We start from the raw sequence: 23,882 nt of genomic DNA, 5'->3' as shown, positions 1-23,882 counted from the left end.
CTCTCAAATCCACCCCCTCTCAATTCAATTCAAGGGGATTTACTGGCATGGGAAACATATGTTAACATTGCCAAAGCAAATGAAGTAGATAATATACAAATGTGAAAAAAACATAAAAATCAACAGTAAACAATACACTCACAGAAGTTCCAAAAGAATAGACATTACAAATGTCATATTATGTATATACAGTGTTGTAAAGATGTACAAATGGTTAAAGTACAAAAGGGAAAATAAATAAGCATAAATATGGATTGTATTTACAATGGTGTTTGTTCTTCACTGGTTGACCTTTTCTTGTGACAACAGGTCACACATCTTGTTGCTGTGATGGAACACTGTGGTATTTCACCCAGTAGATATGGGAGTTGACCAAAATCGGGTTTGTTTTCAAATTCTTTGTGAATCTGTGTAATCTGAGGGAATTATGTGTCTCTAATATGGTCATACATTGGGCAGGAGGTTAGGAAGTGCAGCTCAGTTTCCACCTCATTTTGTGGGCAGTGTGCACATAGCCTGTCTTCTCTTGAGAGCCATGTCTGTCTCCGGCGGCCTTTCTCAATAGCAATGCTATGCTCACTGAGTCTGTACATACAGGTATTCTGCCACTGTGTACTCTCTGTTTAGGGTCAAATAGCATTCTAGTTTGCTCAGGTTTTTTGTTAATTCTTTCCAATGTGTCAAGTAATTATATCTTTTTGTTTTCTCATGATTTGTTTGGGTCTAATTGTGTTGCTGTCCTGGGTCTCTATGAGGTCTGTTTGTGTTTGTTAGCAGAGCCCCAGGACCAGCTTTCTTAGGGGACTCTTCTCCAAGTTCATCTCTCTGTAGGTGATGGCTTTGTTATGGAAGGTTTGGGAATCGCTTCCTTTTAGGTGGTTGTAGAATTTAAAGGCTCTTTTCTGGATTTAGATAATTAGCGGGTATCGGCCTAATTCTGCTCTGCGTGCATTATTTGGTGTTCTACGTTGTACACAGAGGATATTTTTGCAGAATTCTGCATGCAGAGTCTCAATTTGGTGTTTGTCCCATTTTGTGAATTCTTGGTTGGTGAGCGGACCCCAGACCTCACAACCATAAAGGGCAACAGGGTTTTTAAGTATTTTCTGCCAGATCCTAATTGGTATGTTGAATTTTATGTTCCTTTTGATGGCATAGAAGGAAGGCTCTTCTTGCCTTGTCTCTCAGCTCATTCACAGCTTTGTGGAAGTTACCTGTGGCACTGATGTTTAAGCCAAGATATGTATAGACCTTTTTTGGAACACCATTATTTTGATCTTACTGAGATTTACTGTCAGGGCCCAGGTCTGGCAGAATCTGTGCAGAAGAGCTAGGTGCTGCTGTAGTCCCTCCTTGGTTGGTGACAGAAGCACAAGACCATCAGCAAACAGTAGACATTTGACTTCAGATTCTAGTAGGGTGAGGCCAGGTGCTGCAGACTTTTCTAGTGCCCTCGCCAATTCTTTGATATATATGTTGAAGAGGGTGGGGCTTAAGCTGCATCTCTGTCTCACCCCACATTCCTGTGGGAAGAAATGTGTGTGTTTTTTGCCTATTTTAATCACACACTTGTTGTTTGTGTACATGGATTTTATAATGTCGTATGTTTTTCCTCCAACACCACTTTCCATCAATTTGTATAGCAGACCCTCATGACAAATTTAGTCTAAGGCTTTTTTTAAATCAACAAAGCACGAGAAGACTGCCTTTGTTTTGGTTTGTTTGTTTGTCAATTAGGGTGTGCAGGGTGAATACATGGTCTGTCGTGCGATAATTTGGTAAAGAGACAATTTGACATTGTTTTCACTGAGGAAATGTACGAGTCTGCTGTTAATGATAATGCAGAGGATTTTCCCAAGGATTCTGTTGACACATATCAAACGGTAGTTATTGGGGTCAAATTTGTTTCCACTTTTGTGGATTGGGGTGACCAGTCCTTAGTTCCAATTATTGGGGAAGATGCCAGAGCTAAGGATGATGTTAAAGAGTTTTAGTATAGCCAATTGGAATTTGTTGTCTGTATATTTGATAATTTCATTGAGGATACCATCAACACCACAGGTCTTTTTGGGTTGGGGGGTTTTTATTTTGTCCTGTAGTTCATTCAAGGTAATTGGAGAATTCAGTGTGTTCTGGTAGTCTTTAATAGTTGATTCTAAGATTTGTATTTGATCATGTACATGTTTTTGCTGTTTGTTCTTTGTTATAGAGCCAAAATGATTGGAGAAGTGGTTTACCCATACATCTCCATTTTGGATAGATAATTATTCATGTTGTTGTTTGCTTAGTGTTTTCCAATTTTCCCAGAAGTGGTTAGAGTCTATGGATTCTTCAATTACATTGAGCTGATTTCTGACGTGCTGTTCCTTCTTTTTCTGTAGTGTATTTCTGTATGGTTTTAGTGATTCATCATAGTGAGGGCGTAGACTCAGGTTTTCTGGGTGTCTATGTTTTTGGTTGGACAGGTTTCTCAATTTCTTTCTTAGATTTTTGCATTCTTCATCATACCATTTATCATTGTTGTTCATTTTCTTCGGTTTTCTATTTGAGATTTTTAGATTTGATAGTGAAGCTGAGAGGTTAAATATACTGTTAAGATTTTCTACTGCCAAGTTTACACCTTCACTATTACAGCGGAACGTTTTATTCAGGAAGTTGTCTAAAAGGGCTTGAATTTGTTGTTGCCTAATCATTTTTTGGTAGGTTTCCAAACTACATTCCTTAGCATTTCCAAACTACATCTATAGCATTTCTTAATGTTACTCATTTCCTTTGGCTTTGATGCCTCATGATTGAGTATTGCTCTGTTCAAGTAGACTGTGATTTTGCTCTTGTCTGATAGGGGTGTCAGTGGGCTGACTGTGAATGCTCTGAGAGACTCTGGGTTGAGGTCAGTGATAAAGTAGTCTACAGTACTACTGCCAAGAGATGAACTATAGGTGTACCTACCATAGGAGTCCCCTCGAAGCCTACCATTGACTATGTACATACCCAGCGTGTGACAGAGCTGCAGGAGTTGTGACCCATTTTTGTTGGTTATGCTGTCATAGTTGTACCTGGGGGGGGGGGGGGGGCAAATGGGGGAGGGAATGCTTTCACCTCCAGGCAGGTGTTTGTCCCCCTGTGTGCTGAGGGTGTCAGGTTCTTGTCCGGTTCTGACATTTAGGTCGCCACAGACTAGTACATGTCCCTGGGCCTGGAAATTATTGATTTCCCCCTCCAGGATGGAGAAGCTGTCTTCATTAAAGTATGGGGATTCTAGTGGGGGGATATAGGTAGCACACAGGAGGACATTTTTCTCTGTTGAGATCATTTCCTTTTGAATTTCTAGCCAAATGTAAAATGTTCCTGTTTTGATTAATTTAATGGAGTGAGTAAGGTCTGCCCTGTACCAAATTAGCATACCCCCTGAGTCCCTTCCCTGTTTCACACCTGGTAGTTTGGTGGATGGGACTACCAGCTCTCTGTAACCTAGAGGGCAACCAGTGGGTCCGTCTCCTTTATACCAGGTTTCTTGTAGGATGACAATGTCTGTATTTCAGTTTTTTTGAGCAAGTCCAGGATTCCTGCTCTTTAGGCCAAATGCAGATGACCTCAGACCTGGGATATTCCAGGATGAGATAGTGAAGACTTTGTGTTCCAGTGTCAGGTGTTGTTGGTCGTGTGGTTTGGCCTCAGGCCAGTAAGTGTGAGCAGAGCCTGCTGAGCATCTGGGACATGCCATTGGCGTGGGTTAGTGTAAGAGTGGGGGTCGGGCCTGTTTGCCCGCTCACGGCCTGGGCGTATGTGTGACTTCCATGTTGAGGCCCTCTTGGCGGGGGTGGGGTGCATGGGGAGGGCAGGAGGGTCATAGGTCTGATCTGAGGGGGCCTAAAAGGGGTGTGGGCATGGTTGACTTGGGGGGGGGTGTTGATTGCTTGGGGTGGGGGTGTGTACGTGTTCGGTGGTGTTGTGGTCTGGATGTTGGTCCTCTCCTCGCTGGGCGGGGTGTCTATTGATCTGTTGTCCCTGTGTTGGGGCTGCGTTTGAGAGCGGCGTCCTTTAGAGTCCGGGCAAAGGTGGGCACTGCTGCCTTGTATAGGTGGATCTGGTCATAGAGGATGTTCAAGTCCAGGGTGGAGTGGTGGGCCAGGAAAACATTTGGCTTTGAGGCATAGTCACGGGAAATACTTGCATTTACCCGCTGTATGGTAGCAGGGTGGAAGTATTTTCGTGGTAGCAGGGTGGAGATAACCACTTGTGCGTTGGGGAATGTAGAAGAAGCTTTCTCAGTCATTCCGTTCAGTGCTGTGGCCACACATTCCTGCTGTGTTCTCAGGTCGTTTGTGCCTGTGTGTATTATTATGTGGCTAGGTGAACCTAGTTGGTCCTCAGACAGAAGGTCTAAGGCGCGCTGGGTATTTGGACACCACAGTTTAGACTCCGTTCCCTTCATCCATCAGAGCAGATTCATCATGCCTCTGGTACTCCCCCATCTCTTGCCAGCCATTCAGATTAGTCCTTATAAAGAGAGAACCAGAGCAGAGCTGTGTTGCCCACAGGGAGAGCTCTAACTGACCGTGACTGCAAAATGCTGCTCGCCCAAAGGTTTTCTGCACTCCAGACGTTTTGCTAGGCAGGGCTTAATTATATGTACTCTTTTATCTTTGTTTATGGAACATGTGTGGTATTGGTAGAGGGAGGCAGGGGGATATTTTTCTCTGTCCAATAAGAGTTGTCATCATATGAGGAATGGAGGAGAAGGAGAGAGGGCGAGAGTTAGTGAGATAGAGAGAGAGAGAGAGAGAGAGAGAGAGAGAGAGAGAGAGAGAGCGAGAGAGAGAGAGAAAGGGAAGGGAGTCCTCTTCTTTCCTCCCCTCTCCCCTGCTTGGTCTTGCTTGCAGTTGTTTGGCAGAAAGCCTCATCACTATGTCAACACAGTAACACTGAAACACTGGGCTGTCCAACAGCAGCTCCCTCTCTCTCTCTCTCTCTCTCTCTCTCGCTCTCTCTCTCTCTCTCTCTTCAACACATTACTTCTTGACCAGAGGTACTGTACAGGTCTCTGTTCAACACATGGCTGGACCAGGACCAGAGCTACTATAGAGCTAAGAGGTTTTGCTGGTCAGCAGGGCCCTAACAGAGGCCCAGGGCCCACAGCTTTCCCTGGTCAGTCCATGATGTGGAGCCGTTACGGTGTCACTGGCAACACTTCACCAGAGGTTAATTGGTTGTAGATAAACTGTTTTGTGCTGGCCATTGGTCAAGATCTGACACATTCCTGATCTGTTTCCAGACTCTGGATAATAATAACACAGTGTTGTCGAAGACTAGCCTCCATTGCAGTGCACCTGGCTGACTGTTGGGCTTCTCCTTCGCTCTGTCAGATGTTTGTTCACACAGAGAGGATGTGTACCTTGTGTAATCTCCCCAAGTGGGGAGAAAAAAAGGACAAAATCATTTGATTGGTATTTTATTGTTCATTAGTAAGCTTAATGCACCAGAAGTAGTGACAAGTTTGTTGTGTCAAATTCCGGTTTGATCTCTGCTTGTTGTGACACGAACCCACAGAATCAATTCCCAGATGATGAAAGCAGCAGTCTGCGCCAGCGTTGTACACTGTTTCCACATCTCTGCTGCAGCCTGCAGGGCCCTGACACGCACTCTCTCCTCTCCTTCGCTCTCTAAATCCTCTCCATGCTGTTTCTTTCTGTGTATAATCCACAATTAAGGTGAGATTGCAGACCTTGTAGTTAATACTACAGCATGGTGCTCCAGCATGGGGGAATATTTAAAAAAATTTTTTTAGAAACCGTAGCTACCAGCGATGCAAAGCAGGAGGAAATTGCAGGTCTCAGATGAATTGTATGTGGTGGCATGTTTTATTAAAAGGTTGTCAACAAAATGAGCAAGGAGACTTGTTCTAGGACCTTTAGGCTACTTGTATTCTGCTGAGCTAGTTTTATCACAAACCAGCAATTACATGTTAAAATGTAAATGGTTTGTTGTCAGCAGAGCTGCAGTTGCAGATGTAGCATCTTCATTTGAGCCAGTTTTCCTACAGCAGGAAAATAATCCTGCAGCAACAGGACATTTGAATTATTATGTGGATTATAATTAATGGATATTTTCTGTAGGGTTTGATACAAGTCTGACATTTCAAAGTGGAAATTTGCAAACTTCAGGAGTCATTTTAAACCTCAACAACCCTACGTTTGACATGTGTTGCATTGCAGGAAAGTTCTCCTCATATTAAGATTTTACAACTCTAGCTTCAGTATGCATTGTGTTACTGAAACTGTCAAATGCCTAATTGTGTTTGTATGTTAATCAGAGGTGTTTAAATACATGTCAAAACCTCTTTTCACTATCTCTGAGAACAGTCTGCATCCATTTACAATTGTTGAAATACATGTAAAATAATTCAAAATCACAATTTACTTTTTGTTATGGTTGCACTATGTAAACATGACTAAATCTCTGCCCACTTATAACGTTCAGCATTCAGGCTAGTCAAAGTCAGTAAAGGCTGATGTGCTTACATCACTCTGCAAAACTTTTTACATTTACATTTAAGTCATTTAGCAGACGCTCTTATCCAGAGCGACTTACAAATGGGTGCATTCACCTTATGACATCCAGTGGAGCAGCCACTTTACAATAGTGCATCTAAATCTTTTAAGGGGGGTGAGAAGGATTACTTTATCCTATCCTAGGTATTCCTTAAAGAGGTGGGGTTTCAGGTGTCTCCGGAAGGTGGTGATTGACTCCGCTGTCCTGGCGTCGTGAGGGAGTTTGTTCCACCATTGGGGGGCCAGAGCAGCGAACAGTTTTGACTGGGCTGAGCGGGAACTGTACTTCCTCAGTGGTAGGGAGGCGAGCAGGCCAGAGGTGGATGAACGCAGTGCCCTTGTTTGAACAGTCTGCAGCACCCGGCCTCAACCTACTAGAATCTGAAGTCAAATGTCAACTGTTTGCTGATGATCCGGTGCTTCTGTCACCAACCAAGGAGGGCCTACAGCAGCACCTAGATCTTCTGCACAGATTCTGCTAGACCTAGGCCCTGACAGTAAATCTCAGTAAGACAAAAAATAAGTGTTCCAAAAATGATACATTTAACATTTACATTTAAGTCATTTAGCAGACGCTCTTATCCAGAGTGACTTACAAATTGGTGCGTTCACCTTAAGACATCCAGTGGAACAGCCACTTTACAATAGTGCATCTAAATCTTTTAAGGGGGGTGAGAAGGATTACTTTATCCTATCCTAGGTATTCCTGAAAGAGGTGGGGTTTCAGGTGTCTCCGGAAGGTGGTGATTGACTCCGCTGTCCTGGCGTCGTGAGGGAGTTTGTTCCACCATTGGGGGGCCAGAGCAGCGAACAGTTTTGACTGGGCTGCGCGGGAACTGTACTTCCTCAGTGGTAGGGAGGCGAGCAGGCCAGAGGTGGATGAACGCAGTGCCCTTGTTTGGGTGTAGGGCCTGATCAGAGCCTGGAGGTACTGAGGTGCCGTTCCCCTCACAGCTCCGTAGGCAAGCACCATGGTCTTGTAGCGGATGCGAGCTTCAACTGGAAGCCAGTGGAGAGAGCGGAGGAGCGGGGTGACGTGAGAGAACTTGGGAAGGTTGAACACCAGACGGGCTGCGGCGTTCTGGATGAGTTGTAGGGGTTTAATAGCACAGGCAGGGAGCCCAGCCAACAGCGAGTTGCAGTAATCCAGACGGGAGATGACAAGTGCCTGGATTAGGACCTGCGCTGCTTCCTGTATGAGGCAGGGTCGTACTCTGCGGATGTTGTAGAGCATGAACCTACAAGAACGGGCCACCGCCTTGATGTTAGTTGAGAACGACAGGGTGTTGTCCAGGATCACGCCAAGGTTCTTAGCGTTCTGGGAGGAGGACACAATGGAGTTGTCAACCGTGATGGCGAGATCATGGAACGGGCAGTCCTTCCCCGGGAGGAAGAGCAGCTCCGTCTTGCCGAGGTTCAGCTTGAGGTGGCGATCCGTCATCCACACTGATATGTCTGCCAGACATGCAGAGATGCGATTCGCCACCTGGTCATCAGAAGGGGGAAAGGAGAAGATTAATTGTGTGTCGTCTGCATAGCAATGATAGAAGAGACCATGTGAGGTTATGACAGAGCCAAGTGACTTGGTGTATAGCGAGAATAGGAGAGGGCCTAGAACAGAGCCCTGGGGGACGCCAGTGGTGAGAGCGCGTGGTGAGGAGACAGATTCTCGCCACACCACCTGGTAGGAGCGACCTGTCAGGTAGGACGCAATCCAAGCGTGGGCCGCGCCGGAGATGCCCAACTCGGAGAGGGTGGAGAGGAGGATCTGATGGTTCACAGTATCGAAGGCAGCCGATAGGTCTAGAAGGATGAGAGCAGAGGAGAGAGAGTTAGCTTTAGCAGTGCGGAGGGCCTCCGTGATACAGAGAAGAGCAGTCTCAGTTGAATGACTAGTCTTGAAACCTGACTGATTTGGATCAAGAAGGTCATTCTGAGAGAGATAGCGGGAGAGCTGGCCAAGGACGGCACGTTCAAGAGTTTTGGAGAGAAAAGAAAGAAGGGATACTGGTCTGTAGTTGTTGACATCGGAGGGATCGAGTGTAGGTTTTTTCAGAAGGGGGGAGAAAGAGGTCAGAGCACAGGGTAGGGCAGTGTGAGCAGAACCAGCGGTGTCGTTTGACTTAGCAAACGAGGATCGGATGTCGTCGACCTTCTTTTCAAAATGGTTGACGAAGTCATCTGCAGAGAGGGAGGAGGGGGAGGGGGAGGAGGATTCAGGAGGGAGGAGAAGGTGGCAAAGAGCTTCCTAGGGTTAGAGGCAGATGCTTGGACTTTAGAGTGGTAGAAAGTGGCTTTAGCAGCAGAGACAGAAGAAGAAAATGTAGAGAGGAGGGAGTGAAAGGATGCCAGGTCCGCAAGGAGGCGAGTTTTCCTCCATTTCCGCTCGGCTGCCCGGAGCCCTGTTCTGTGAGCTCGCAATGAGTCGTCGAGCCACGGAGCAGGAGGGGAGGACCGAGCCGGCCTGGAGGATAGGGGACATAGAGAATCAAGGGATGCAGAAAGGGAGGAGAGGAGGGTTGAGGAGGCAGAATCAGGAGATAGGTTGGAGAAGGTTTGAGCAGAGGGAAGAGATGATAGGATGGAAGAGGAGAGAGTAGCGGGGGAGAGAGAGAGAGCGAAGATTGGGACGGCGCGATACCATCCGAGTAGGGGCAGTGTGGGAAGTGTTGGATGAGAGCAAGAGGGAAAAGGATACAAGGTAGTGGTCGGAGACTTGGAGGGGAGTTGCAGTGAGGTTAGTGGAAGAACAGCATCTAGTAAAGATGAGGTCGAGCGTATTGCCTGCCTTGTGAGTAGAGGGGGAAGGTGAGAGGGTGAGGTCAAAAGAGGAGAGGAGTGGAAAGAAGGAGGCAGAGAGGAATGAGTCAAAGGTAGACGTGGGGAGGTTAAAGTCGCCCAGAACTGTGAGAGGTGAGCCATCCTCAGGAAAGGAGCTTATCAAGGCATCAAGCTCATTGATGAACTCTCCGAGGGAACCTGGAGGGCGATAAATGATAAGGATGTTAAGCTTGAAAGGGCTGGTAACTGTGACAGCATGGAATTCAAAGGAGGCGATAGACAGATGGGTAAGGGGAGAAAGAGAGAATGACCACTTGGGAGAGATGAGGATCCCGGTGCCACCACCCCGCTGACCAGAAGCTCTCGGGGTGTGCGAGAACACGTGGGCGGACGAAGAGAGAGCAGTAGGAGTAGCAGTGTTATCTGTGGTGATCCATGTTTCCGTCAGTGCCAAAAAGTCGAGGGACTGGAGGAAGGCATAGGCTGAGATGAACTCTGCCTTGTTGGCCGCAGATCGGCAGTTCCAGAGGCTACCGGAGACCTGGAACTCCACGTGGGTCGTGCGCGCTGGGACCACCAGATTAGAGTGAAACTCTATGTCAACAGATTATTATATCCTCCGTCAGAAAACGCCATGTCGGATGAGATACGTTCATATTCTCCCCAAGAGATCAGATGAGAAGACAGCCTACGCTATTTCATCAGGGGGTTCTTTCTCGTGGTCATCAGCTGTAGTCTGCCAGCCATAGGGAGCCTGCTGGTGGCAGGGAGGCTGTAGGAGCATTACTGTGTGACTGGCTGTCTGTTCGTCAGGTGATGAGGCTGAGAGACTGAGAGGAGGAAGCTGTTTCACAGGGAATGTCTAATCTGTGTGACTGGGAGTCATGCTGGGCACTGAGCACTGAGCATCCCTCACTCTCTCAGCTCCAACACTCCCTCCCTTCCTTCCTTCCTCCATCACACCCATCCTGACAGTCTCTCTCTCTTTCTCCACCCCCTCTCACCAGCCCTCTCTCTCAGCTCCCTCCCTCCCTCCCAATCCCTTCCCTCCCCTCCTCACCCCCCCCTGCTCAGGGAGCGCTTAAGAACCCCATAGCTCCCCAGTGCCGGTGTTCATGTCATTCACGGTCTCCGAGACATGTCGCTCCCCCCTGCCTCCCCATCCCAAATAAACACGCTCGCCATCAAAGGAAGCTGATTCTAGAATTTGATAACATCATGTTCTCTTTGCAGAGAAACCATATAGAGCCATGCAAATGAATGGTCCTGACTGATTGGTCCTGGATATTTCAGGTGCTCTGAGCATCCCTTTCCCCTCACTCTGGATTGACATGCATAAATAGAGTCATGCATAAATACATACGTAATATATGTTAAGGCATCTCCAGATGTTTTATTTTATGAGGGCAGGAACTTGGCCCTTTCTATCTAATCGGTTGCGGCAAAATGACACTCCATGCAAATGATGGTTGAGGTTGTTTGCCCTCAAATATTTCCTGTAAAAAGAAAAGGCGGAAGAGAGGCGATGAGATGCCACTCTAATTGGTGCGGAAGCTATTTGGCTGCATTCCAGCTGTATCAATTGCTTTTCTGCTGCTTTTCTCAAGTAATAGCTTGTAATTGTTATTCTTCAGATTTTATTAACGAGCTACAGACAGAGAAGCCTTGATTTGCTCCAGTAGCACACAGACAATAATTATAATGGTACCTCTACTTGACGTGATTTCAGAACGAACGCAGGCGGCACAGGACAATGATGCAGCTCAGCTCCCTGATGCAGTCAATGACCAAATCTTATTTTCCCTCCCTCCCTCCCTCCCTCCCTCCCTCCCTCCCTCCCTCCCTCCTGCCGTGACTGACACTCTCCCAGAACCACTCTAGTCTTGCTGCATCGCCCTGCAAATCAAATATGACAGGGAATATTGTTGGCATAATGGAGAATCGCAGGAGAAAGTACCACTGTACACACACAAATAGCTCAGGGCTTAATTGAACATCGCTGCCTCTGACCTGGACCCAGCCACAGGTCCAGGGTAATAGACCTAGTGGTATTCCTACTGCTACAGATAGAGATAGGTAGTGTACTGAGCTGGGCGGCAGCTGTGGTCAACATCTCTCGCTCTCTCTCTCTCTCTCTCTCTCTCTCTCTCTCTCTCTCTCTCTCTCTCCCTTTCTCTCCGTTTCGCTCTCTGTCCCCCCTCTCTCTCTTTCCCTGTCCCCCTCTCTCTCCCTCTCTCGCTCTCTCCCTGTCCCTCTCTCTCTCTCTCTCTCTGTCTCTCAGTACTGATACATCTAGAGTCAGTGTTTTCACTATTTTGAAGTACCTCCTAATGGTAATCATTAGGAAATTCAAAGTAATGTTTTTGTTCCTCTGTGCATATTGTGAAGGCACAAGTTGTGGTTCTGACAGATTTATCGTGAATTGTCCCCTGGAATTCAATATGTATTTACTGTATATTCGGCATAGCTCCATCTGCATATCAGACAATTTACACTTGAATAGGAATTAAATATGATTTGAAGTCACTCTTTCAAGAGCGAGGCAGACAAAGCTAGAGAGCAAACAACACTTCTTTTAACTGGGTTTTGTTTTTGCCGTCTGCTCTGCTTTTGTCACGTCTTAGAACTTTCAGAAGTTGGACTTTCTTTTCAACCGTCTCTCCTCTGAGTTGTCTCTCCCTCCTCCGTGACTGAGTTGAAGGAGGAGGAAGGACTGAACTGAAGTCTCTTTCCCCTATCTCTCTCTTGCCATCTCTCTCTCTCTCTGTGGCTGCTGCTGTCTTGTTTGAATAATGGTTGTGATAATTTCCCCCAGTCCAATGAGAGAGTGTGGTTGAGGCTGAGTAAACAGCCTGATTGGCTGCTGAAGGTCAGAGTGACCGCAGGTGTCACAACAGTGAATTACAACAATGACAGTCACAGAAGAGGGCGATATCTCCTTATTCATCCCTCCTTTTTCAATCCCTCCTTTTTCAATCCCTCCTTTGACTTGAAGGAATGAATTATTCTCAGGCAGGAGTTAATTACGCATTAAGCAAAAATGATTGTATCTCCTCTCTTTAACACGTATAACTATTTAAATATGATTCATTTGCTCGGTTAAAACGTACTTTTCATTCCTTGGAGGAGAACAGAATAGCAGAATATCTCCTAGTATTTTTCCTAGTATTGGTTGTTGTGCTGCAGTAAAATGGGACTTAAGTCTAGCCTCTTCGTAATCCTGACACATTGTAGAGCTGGACGACGAGAGGAGCATGAACCTGATCTTGTGTCGCATCGACTTTCATTATACAACAGGCATTGCAATTGGAAACCAATTGACATGACATGTTCTCTATCAGTCGATGCTGTAGTCTTTCATCACAGAAGATGTCAAATGAACAGTCTTGAGGTCTCGAGTGGCGTCGCAAGTATTTCTATTTGCAGATTCAAGTCGGTTTGCCAGGGCTTACACTGCCTGATTCTCTGTCTCCTGATGCCTGGGTTTCAGACAGCGCCACAGACAGAACCAACACAACCTACGGATCACTGGGGTGTCTATCAGACTACCTCTCCATCTCAGACTCACTGTGTGACTCACACACACACACACACACACACACACACACACACACACACACACACACACACACACACACACACACACACACACACACACACACCCTTTGGCAGTAGCAATCACAGTGTCTCTGTGCATACTGGAAGTGGCACCTCTAAACCCATATTTGACATTCACCGCAGTTGAGCTAAAACATTTAGGAAGAGAATAGAGACACTTTGGTTCAAGGTATCACTCTAACCAACGACTGCTGTTTCACCCACTCAGTGACTGACTGGCATCCTTATGATAAGAGCATGTAAGGAATGAGGCCGCCATTGTCTTCTTCGTACAATAATACAGTGTTTACCAACCATATGGATGGGTTATAGGTGTACCAATGGCTGCCTTCTCTCCCTGTGTCTGGACATGTCAGTACATGTCTGTTTACGTGGTACATCGTCCAAAGGAGATGACCACTGAAAAGGGCTTGTGTGACATTGCTTTCCAAGACTCTTTCGTTGCTGATTAAGTAGTGGTGGCTTCCTGTTGTCACAGCCAAGGAGAGGAACGGTATCTCTGCCTACCTCTGCCTTTGTCCTCAGCCCAGCGCTGTGTCCTGCAACCAGCAGAGAGTGTTTGTCAGTGTATGGGTGAGTGAATGACAGTGTTGTGTAGAGATGGCGTGGCCCTCTTGTCTCTCCCGTGCAGAGCATTGTGGTGTGCAGACTGTGCAGGTTTGATGTGGAGCACTAGACTGTGGTTAATCATTCAGCCTCGTAGCTGTGAGCCTGGGAGGAGGCCAGCTCAGGAACCAGAGGTGGGACAGACAGGGAAGTGTACAGGCCAGCCATCAGACAGCTCTCCCAATACTGTTGGGATTGAGGATGCAAAGATATGTGTCCTTTCATCACCAATTAAATGCCATTGAACATTTGAAATGGTGTCACCATGCAAGGGATTTATTGAATATTGGAGCCTTTCCACCAATGTGCTGCTGATATCCATGAAAGCCTTTCTCTCTCCGGCACAATTGCACATTCCTGTATAATTCATCGGAACAATTCCTGAATGTGACAGTAGTATCTAAGAGCCTATCCACTCCTCCACTCTTCAGGGTTTATACACTCTGTGATGGTCTGTCAAGTACCACTAAGAGTCCCAGTTAACAGCCCAGGCCCCTCGGATGAAATATATTACAGTAATACAGCGTTCACTCACTTCAACAAAATGTCAGAGCAACCTTTGCCTAACAAGGATTTGGATTGGTGAAGAGTAGAGTAGCGTGGTGGTCACTATAGAGGAAGTCTAGAACATCTGCATAAAGCAGTGTGTGATCTGTTCTGCGTGGTGTGAAAGGGGAAAAGTGAGTGTGTGTGTGTGTGTCATACACTACAAAGGCATGTGGACACCTGCTCGTCGACCATCTCATTTCAAAATCACGGGCATTACTGTGGAGTTGGTCCCTCTTTTCCTGCTATAACAGCCTCCACTCTTCTGGGAAGGCTTTCCACTAGATGTTGAAACATTGCTGTGGGGACTTGCTTCCATTCAGCCACAAAAAGCATCAGTGAGGTCGGGCACTGATGTTGGGCGATTAGGCCTGGCTCGCAGTCGGCGTTCCAATTAATCTCAAAGGTGTTCGATGGGGTTGAGGTCAGGGCTCTGTGCAGGCCAGTCAAGCTCTTCCACACCGATCTCAACAAACCATATCTGTATGGACCTCGCTTCGTGCATTGTCATGCTGAAACAGGACAGGGCCTTCCCCAAGTTGGAAGCACAGAATCATCTAGAATGTCATTGTATGCTGTAGCGTTAAGATTTCCCTTCACTGGGACTAAGAGGTCTGAAGCGTGATTCATCACTCCAGAGAACACATTTCCTCTGCTCCAGAATCCAATGGAGGTAAGCTTTGCACCACTCCAGCCAACGCTTGGCATTGCGCATGGTGATCTTAAGCTTGTGTGCGGCTGCTCGGCCATGGAAACCCATTTCATGAAGCTCCCAACGAACAGTTTTTGTGCTGACGTTGCCTCCAGGAACTCGATAGTGAGTGTTGCAACCGAGGACAGATGCTTTTCATTAGCTATGCGCTTCAGCATCTGGCGGTCCTGTTCTGTGAGCTTGTGTGGCCTACCACTTCGCGGCTGACCGTTGTTGCTCCTAGATGTTTCCACTTTACAATAACAGCACTTGTATTTGACCGGGGCAGCTCAAGCAAAGCAGACATTTGACGAACTGACTTGTTGAAAAGGTGGCATCCTGTGACGGTGCCACGTTGAAAGTCACTGAGCTCTTCAGTAAGGCCATTCCACTGTCAATGTTTGTCCATGGAGATTGCATGGCTGTGTGCTCGATTGTATACACCTGTCAGCAACGGGTGTGGCTGAAATAGCCAAATCAAAAGTCGTGTCCACATACGTTTGTATATACAGTGCATTCGGAAAGTATTCAGACCCCTTGAGTTTTTCCACATTTTGTTACGTTACAGCCTTATTTTAAAATAATAATAAAACAAATGTTTCTTCATCAATCTACACACAATACCTCATAATGACAAAGCAAAAACATGTTTTTTGACATTTTTGCAAATGTATAAAAAATTCAAAACTGAAATATCACATTTACATAAGTATTTAGACCCTTTACTCAGTACTTTGTTGGAGCACCTTTAGCTCCGATTACAGCCTAGAGGCCTCTTGGGTATGACGCTACAAGCTTGGCACATCTGTATTTGGGGAGTTTCTCCCATTTTGCTCTGTAGATCCTCTCAAGCTCTGTCAGGTTGGATAGGGAGCGTCGCTGCACAGCTATTTTCAGGTCTCTCCAGAGATGTTTGATCGGGTTCAAGTCCGGGCTCTGGGTGGGCCACTCAATGACATTCAGAGACTTGACCTGAAGCCACTCCTGCATTGTCTTGGCTGTGTGCTTTTGGTCATTGTCCTGTTGGAAGGTGGACCTTCGCCCTCAGTCTGAGGTCCTAATCGCTCTGGAGCAGGTTTTCATCAAGGATCTCACTGTACTTTTCTCCATTGATCTTTACCTCAATCCTGACTAGTCTCCCAGTCACTGCCACTGAAAAACATCCCCACAGCAAGATGCTGCCACCACCATGCTTCACAGGTAGGGATGGTGCCAGGTTTCTTCTACACGTGGTGCTTGGCATTCAGGCCAAAGAGTTCAATCTTGATTTCATTAGCCCAGATCATCTCCTTTCTCATGGTCTGAGAGTCCTTTAGGTGCTTTTGGCATTCTCCAAGCAGGCTGTCATGTGCCTTTCACTGAGGAGTGGCTTCTGTCTAGCCACTCTACCATAAAGGCCTTATTGGTGGAGTGCTGTTCCTTAGATGGTTGTCCTTCTGGAAGGTTCTCCCAACTCCACAGAGGAACTCTGGAGCTCTCTCAGAGTGACCATCGGTTTCTTGGTCACCTCCCTAACCAAGGCCCTTCTCCACCGATTTAACCAGTTTGGCCGGGCGACCAGCTCTAAGGAGAGTTTTGGTGGTTCCAAACTTCTTCCATTCAAGAGTGAGGCCACTGTGTTCTTGAGGACCTTCAATGCTGCAGAAATGTTTTGGTACCCTTCCCCAGATATGTGCCTCGACACAATCCTGTCTCGGAGCTCTCCTTCGACCTCATGGATTGGTTTTTGCTCTGACATACACTGTCAACTGTGAGACCTTATATAGACAGGTGGGCGCCTTTCAAAATCATGTCCAATCAATTGAATTTACCACAGGTGGACTCCAATCAAGTTGTAGAAACATCTCAAGGATGGCCAACGGAAACAAGATGCACCTGAGCTCAATTTCGAGACTCATAGCAAAGGGTCTGAATACTTATGTAAAGAATTCATTTTTCATTTTTAATACATTTGCACAAAAAAAAATCTAAAAACCATTTTCACTTTGTCATTATAGGGTATTGTGTGGAGATTGATGATAAAAAAAAGTGTAATTTAATTCATTATAGAATAAGGCTTTAACGTAACAAAATGTGGAAAAAGTCAAGCGGCCTGAACACTTTCGGAATGCAGTGTATAGTGTAGCTTTGATATCAGGGAACGTTAGACCCTGTCTGCTGGCTGGATGCCAGGACTCATGTAGTGGTTAAATATTCATTGAGACAGACAGACAGCATACAGAGAAGATATTCCCTCTCTTTACACAGTGGATGATCTACTAGCTTGGAGAACTGATACACTTGACATTCTAATGTGGTACATAGTCACAACATGCCCCCGTGTTGTACTCTACATTTTGTAGTTAATATATTTCTTAGACCAATTAAATGGACGAAAGTTCGAACGTTTTGAACTTGTCTTCCGCCATACTATACTTAATTATACTCACTAGTCTTACCAATTAATTATACATTTTGATGCAGTGCATGGCTCAACAGTAGCTTAACCATAATGTAGGTCCCTTGTGTATTGTTTGGTAGGGCAATTAGTTACATTACATGATACGTTTTATGTGGGGAGAGTTTCTGTTAAGCTGAAATCAGACAGCGCTCTCCCCCTTGGGAAAGCTGTTAACTCCCCTCCAACCCAATGAAGGGTTAACCACATAGTCTCAGTCGATGGCCTCCCTACGTAAGATTGATCTCTTCCCAGCGCCATGCAGCATGGAGAGGGAGAGGTACTATGGAGGTGTGGTCAGTTAACCGGTGGAAGGACTGTGTTATTGTAGTAGTCTGGCAGTACAGGGAGAGAATTTACCTGTAAATGTCACTCACCTCAGTCCTCCAGATGACATCGATAAAAGGCCTTTTAAATCAACTGGCTGGCCCCAACCACCCGATCCTGGAGTCAATATAAAGGCCCAATAAACATGTCAGACAGCCAGGGGAGGGTTGGGTTCTGAAGAGGGGCTGGGACTTCCTCTGCGGTGGTTTAATAGTGGGAGACGGTCCCTCCTCCTGTGTGTGTGTGTGTGTGTTTAACAGCGGGAGGTTGCTCTTCCTGGGGTCTGACCACTCTTATTCATCAGCCACTTACTATCGCCAGGCTCCAGCAAATATCTTTTCATCATCACCGCAGAACCCAATACACCTCTACTCATGTCTGGCTCCATGGGTCTCTGTGCTCCTCTACTCATGTCTGGCTCCATGGGTCTCTGTGCTCCTCTACTCATGTCTGGCTCCATGGGTCTCTGTGCTCCTCTACTCATGTCTGGCTCCATGGGTCTCTGTGCTCCTCTACTCATGTCTGGCTCCATGGGTCTCTGTGCTCCTCTACTCATGTCTGGCTCTATGGGTCTCTGTGCTCCTCTACTCATGTCTGGCTCCATGGGTCTCTGTATCCTCTCCATAGGTGCCAGGTTGTTGTTGTTTCACAGAGCAAAATAGCCTACAATGTTGTCCCCCTGTCTTGTCAATGAATGACAGGTTTGAGGAAAGTGTTTCTCAGCAGGGGGTTTGGTTGTTTCCTGCTGCATGTCTCTGGTGAAGACTGATGATGCAGACCTCATTGGCTGTTTTTTTATTTGCTTTGTTTGTTTGTACGTCGCTCAACGATTCTGATTCAGCCCTTTGATTTGAGCCCCTTACCTTAGAGGAGCAGAGCAGAGATGTGCCTGTTAACACATTCAGGGGTCTGGAAAGAGAGAGAGAGAGAGAGGGGGGGGGGAGAAGAGGAGAGGGAGGAGAGATAAGGTGAAGAGAGAGGAGGGGAGGATAGGAGAGGAGATGAGGGAAGAGGAGAGGAGGGAGGGTAGGAGAGGAGAGGGAGGAGAGATAAGCTGAAGAGAGAGGAGGGGAGGATAGGAGAGGAGATGAGATGAGGGAAGAGGAGAGGAGGAGGGAGGGTAGGAGAGGAGAGGGAGGAGAGATAAGCTGAAGAGAGAGGAGGGGAGGATAGGAGAGGAGATGAGGGAAGAGGAGAGGAGGAGGGGAGGGTAGGAGAGGAGGGGAGGATAGGAGAGGAGAGGGAGGAGAGATAAGGTGAAGAGAGGGTAGGAGAGGAGGGGAGGATGGGAGAGGGAGGAGAGATAGGGAGGAGAGATAAGGTGAAGAAAGGGTAGGAGAGGAGGGGAGGATGGGAGAGGGAGGAGAGATAAGGTGAAGAGAGGGTAGGAGAGGAGGAGAGGATGGGAGAGGGAGGTAAGGAGAGGAGAGGAGAGATAAGGTGAAGAGAGGGTAGGAGAGGAGAGGAGGATGGGAGAGGAGAGGAGAGATAAGGTGAAGAGAGGGTAGGAGAGGAGGGGAGGATGGGAGAGGGAGGTAAGGAGAGGAGAGGAGTGATAAGGTGAAGAGAGGGTAGGAGAGGAGAGGAGAGGAGAGGAGAGGAGGATGGGAAAGGGAGGTAAGGAGAGGAGAGGAGAGATAAGGTGAAGAGAGGGTAGGAGAGGATGGGAGAGGGAGGTAAGGAGAGGAGAGGAGAGGAGAGGAGAGATAAGGTGAAGAGAGGGTAGGAGAGGATGGGAGAGGGAGGAGAGATAAGGTGAAGAGAGGGTAGGAGAGGAGGGGAGGATGGGAGAGGGAAGTAAGGAGAGGAGAGGAAAGATAAGGTGAAGAGAGGGTAGGAGAGGATGGGAGAGGGAGGAGAGATAAGGTGAAGAGAGGGTAGGAGAGGAGGGGAGGATGGGAGAGGGAGGAGAGATAAGGTGAAGAGAGGGTAGGAGAGGAGGGGAGGATGGGAGAGGGAGGAGAGGTAAGGAGAGGAGAGGAGAGAAAGCCCCACCATCCACCCTTGCAGACCTCATTCACACAGAGAAACAGAGGCATGCGGTGAGCTGATCTGGATGAGGATCAGGCTGCTGTTTTGACAAAGAGCCATCATGGCTGGATAACAATCCTCCAACAAACCTCCGGTGCTTTCTATATCTCTCTATCCACCCAATGAGCACCACTAGTGTTATGCCTCACTGCAGAAAACCCCTCTGGTGCCAGGATAGCTCTGGTTCTGACCTTCCAGGCTTTCTACCCCCTGGTCCAGCCCAGAAACACCAAGTAAACACCAAGCTCCAATCCCCTAGCAGTAAGACTAGATCACCTGTCTAAATCCAGACTCAGATATACAGTATATGCAGGGGATTGTGGATTTTCGACCTGCATGTCAGAAGTTAAAACATGTTGAGAAAACAACTTAAGGGCTCACAGGTGCTTTGGTCAATTGCACACAAGGTCCAACTGAAATGTTGCCCCCGGGCTGACACCGGGCTGACACGGGGGCTGTTGTTGTGGGGGGTTAAGTCACTTCCCACCAGATGTTCCCCGTCTGACCTGGGATTCAGACTGGCAACCCTCTGGTTGCAGGCCCGCCTCTCTAACCGCTAGATTACCTGCTGCCAGAGTGGAAACAGAGAAGGAACCTGGGATTCAGACTGGCAACCCTCTGGTTGCAGGCCCGCCTCTCTAACCGCTAGATTACCTGCTGCCAGAGTGGAAACAGAGAAGGAACCTGGGATTCAGACTGGCAACCCTCTGGTTGCAGGCCCGCCTCTCTAACCGCTAGATTACCTGCTGCCAGTGTGGAAACAGAGAAGGAACCTGGGATTCAGACTGGCAACCCTCTGGTTGCAGGCCCGCGTCTCTAACCGCTAGATTACCTGCTGCCAGAGTGGAAACAGAGAAGGAACCTGGGATTCAGACTGGCAACCCTCTGGTTGCAGGCCCGCGTCTCTAACCGCTAGATTACCTGCCACCAGAGTGGAAACAGAGAAGGAACCTGGGATTCAGACTGGCAATCCTCTGATTGCAGGCCCGCCTCTCTAACCCCTGCTGCCAGAGTGGAAACAGAGAAGGAACCTGGGATTCAGACTGGCAACCCTCTGGTTGCAGGCCCGCGTCTCTAACCGCTAGATTACCTGCCTCCAGAGTGGAAACAGAGAAGGAACCTGGGATTCAGACTGGCAACCCTCTGGTTGCAGGCCCGCGTCTCTAACCGCTAGATTACCTGCCACCAGAGTGGAAACAGAGAGGGAACAGTGGGGTGGTGTAAAAGTGACATGTTTTCAATCACATGGCTGATTCCTAGGAAATCGTCTAAAGGCCACATTGGAACATTTTATAGAGTAGAATGGGGCTGGTGGGATTCGTTTTCTCCCACGTGAAAAAGTGTATAATTTCAACACAATTCCGGTACAGTGTGTAATATAGTCAGCCTTGAAAAATGGTCCAAATCTCCCATCGCTGTCTGCAATTTACCTTGTGGCCTTGAAACCACATCTATTGTGCTGTTTTTTGTGCCATTCAGGCCAGATAGTGTGTCAGTGCACGCGCGTGTGTGTATGTGTGTGTGTGTGTGTCTTTTTGTAGTTTCATTCAGTGTATAGTGGCAGTGGTGGTGGCGGCTATTGTGGAGCATATTGCACTGGCTGACATTACCCATACCTGCAGGGAATAAATTCTACTAAGTGACATGTGGCTTGCAGACGTTTGTAAATTGCAACGCATCAATCTTGAGGGAGATAGCTGGCTAGCTAGCTAGTGAGGGCTGTACAGTGCAAGTGACGCTCCCAGAGAGAGCTGCTGCCCTCTCTTTCCTGTAAATGCTTCCCCCTTCATAGTGAGACCATGCTGTTTAATAGGATGGTGTGAGGAGGTCCTTAAAGGGATACTTTGGGATTTTGGCACTGAGAGCCTTTATCTACATCCCTAGGGTCAGATGGACTCATGGATATGATTGTATGTCTCTGCGTCCAGTATGATGGAAGTTAGAGGTAGTTTCCCTAGCCATCGCTAACTAGTGTTAGCGCAATGGCTGGAAGTCCATGGGTATCTGCTACTGTAGCATGCTAGGGAATACAGCGTGTCAGCACTGGGACGGGGTTCAATAGCTTTAAATTGTGATTGTAAGAGAGAGTTGCAACTGTCTTTTCTAATGTACTGAGTTGGACTAAAGCAGATGTATACCTGACAACAATAACACGACAATATATCTAAATACAATTAGTTATGTGCCTTTCCTCAATATTCCTCTGTAAATTATACTTGATCAAAAATCGAATGAAAACCAGTGTCTATAAATCAATGACTCATTTTATTTGACACTATATTTATATATGTAAGAATATATATGTTATATGTTAGCAGTTCATGGTCATGCTCAAAATAACATACAAAGAATAGTGTGACGTGTGCGCTGAGAGTCTGGAAGCTAGTTCAGCGAGTGTTTTAATAAATAAACGGAACGTAATACAAAACAAGAAACCACGAACGCACAGACATGACACCTTTTACCGAAACCATAACGCCTGGGGAAGGAACCAAAGGGAGTGACATTTATAGGGAAGGTAATCAGGGAGGTGATGGAGTCCAGGTGAGTCTGATGACGCGCAGGTGACAAATATGAAGTCAACCTGCCAATCAAGTGTCTTAATATCCATACAGAATGTGCAGACAATGTCAGTGTTTTGCTGCATGGTACATACTGTATCTAATGTTCACCCACACCTCGAAGCAGTTCACTGATTCACAGGGCATATGAACAATCGAATACTATATCAGTTCTGACAGTCACTCTTTATGGGTGTGTAGAGTTCAAAATAATTCCCTAAAAAGATAAAAAGATAATTCCCTAAAAAGATAAAAAGATAATTCCCTAAAAAGATAATTCCCTAAAAAGATAAAAAGATAATTCCCTAAAAAGTAACTTAATAAATGATTATTATTATTATTAGTAGTAGTATACTTTTGACGTGTGATTTGCATTACTTTGCCTGACATCACCGCATGAGAGTCTGAATTTGTGAGAGAATGTGGCTCCACAGAAGTTTCCCTTCCATGGTTATATGGTTCCGTGTGACTGAATCAACCCATAAACGTCACACACCGTGTTTTCATGTAACTGTTGGTGGAAATGATTGCATGCTTGCGTACATTACATGTTCTCTTGTGGTACAGTATCGTTTAGAAACACCATCATTACTGAATACTGTGAAAGAAGTGACACATTTCTTTGTAACTTAAATGGGAACTGCATCTTGTCTCTGCCTTAGATCAATATGTGTCATTAATGATCTTTGTGGACTTTGAGGGGGGGTGGGGGGGTAGAGGGGCTCACACCAGAACCATATGCATACATGTATAGACAGTATATGTATGGCTGTGCTCCGTACTCTTCTTCTCTCCTTATAGGCTTTAAGAGATTTTCACGTTGTTTCTCCACAGCGACCCTTACTGGGAGAGGCCTGCTAATGCCAGCTCCTGTTCTGCCTCTAGGCCCAAGACACTCCACCTTGGAGGAGGGCAACAACATACCTCATCGCCATGGTAATTCCATCCCTTTCCCCCTTCCTTCCTTTCTCTGCCCTCCCTTCTTCCTTCTGGACAGGGGCATACCAGGGCACAGCTCAGCTGCCACACATACTTTTACAATACAAGCCAACTCTCTCTCTGGTCTGGTTAGAGAGAGAACATGGTTAAGGATGCCGGCTTGTGCATAAAATGACATAACTCCACTTTACTTAACCCAAAATGTAGGCCTAGATGCACATGTTGGCTTCTGTAGTTTTTAAATGTGGTCAAATTAGAAAGTTCATGGTCGCTTTTGAGCAACACATAATGACATGTATAATTAAAAATCCCCCAGGAAGCTGTGTTGTAATGTTCCTTATTTTTTGTACAGGAACTATTTATGTCATTTAGCTTTTTTATGTCATTTTGCTTTTTTTTAAGAATGTCATTTGTGATACTGAGTTAGTAGATCTAAGGGGAGTCAGCTATGTTTCTTCTACAGTAGGAAACGACAGTTGAAATGAAGGATCCCGCTCTTCCTTTGCCATCCAAAGACAATACAGTATGTAGACAGTCATACTCTCATGGAAGCTGTGTCTCCGAGCTGATCAACAATACACCTCTCAGAGAAACACTGACTGTCCCTTTATAACGCAGGCGAGCCTGTTCTGTGTTATCAAACTGGGGACGATACAAGGCTTCGTAGTGGGTAACTAGTCAGTGGCATTGTGGGAAGTCAACGTGTGACGTATTTCACTGAGGCTACGTCTCGACGTCTAGCTGGCTTACAGCTTCATGAGGACATATTTTCATTTGTAGTAAGAGAGCCAGGC

At 46.6% G+C, this 23,882-nt stretch overlaps 1 protein-coding gene across 1 annotated transcript in view; it reads left to right on the top strand.

Annotated features, from left to right (window-relative positions):
* The window catches only part of LOC115146011 (neuronal PAS domain-containing protein 3), a 346,013-nt gene that overhangs the window by 57,803 nt on the left and 264,328 nt on the right, over positions 1-23,882 (top strand). The window contains 1 exon segment of the mRNA XM_029687751.2: positions 22,984-23,085. Within this exon segment, the coding sequence (XP_029543611.2) occupies positions 22,984-23,085 (102 nt within the window).

This window comes from Oncorhynchus nerka, linkage group LG18 (genome assembly GCF_034236695.1).
Source record: "Oncorhynchus nerka isolate Pitt River linkage group LG18, Oner_Uvic_2.0, whole genome shotgun sequence".
Classification (NCBI taxonomy): Eukaryota; Metazoa; Chordata; class Actinopteri; order Salmoniformes; family Salmonidae; genus Oncorhynchus; species Oncorhynchus nerka.
The sequence above is the reverse complement of the archived record's forward strand: the minus strand, read 5'-3'. Positions and strand labels throughout refer to the sequence as shown.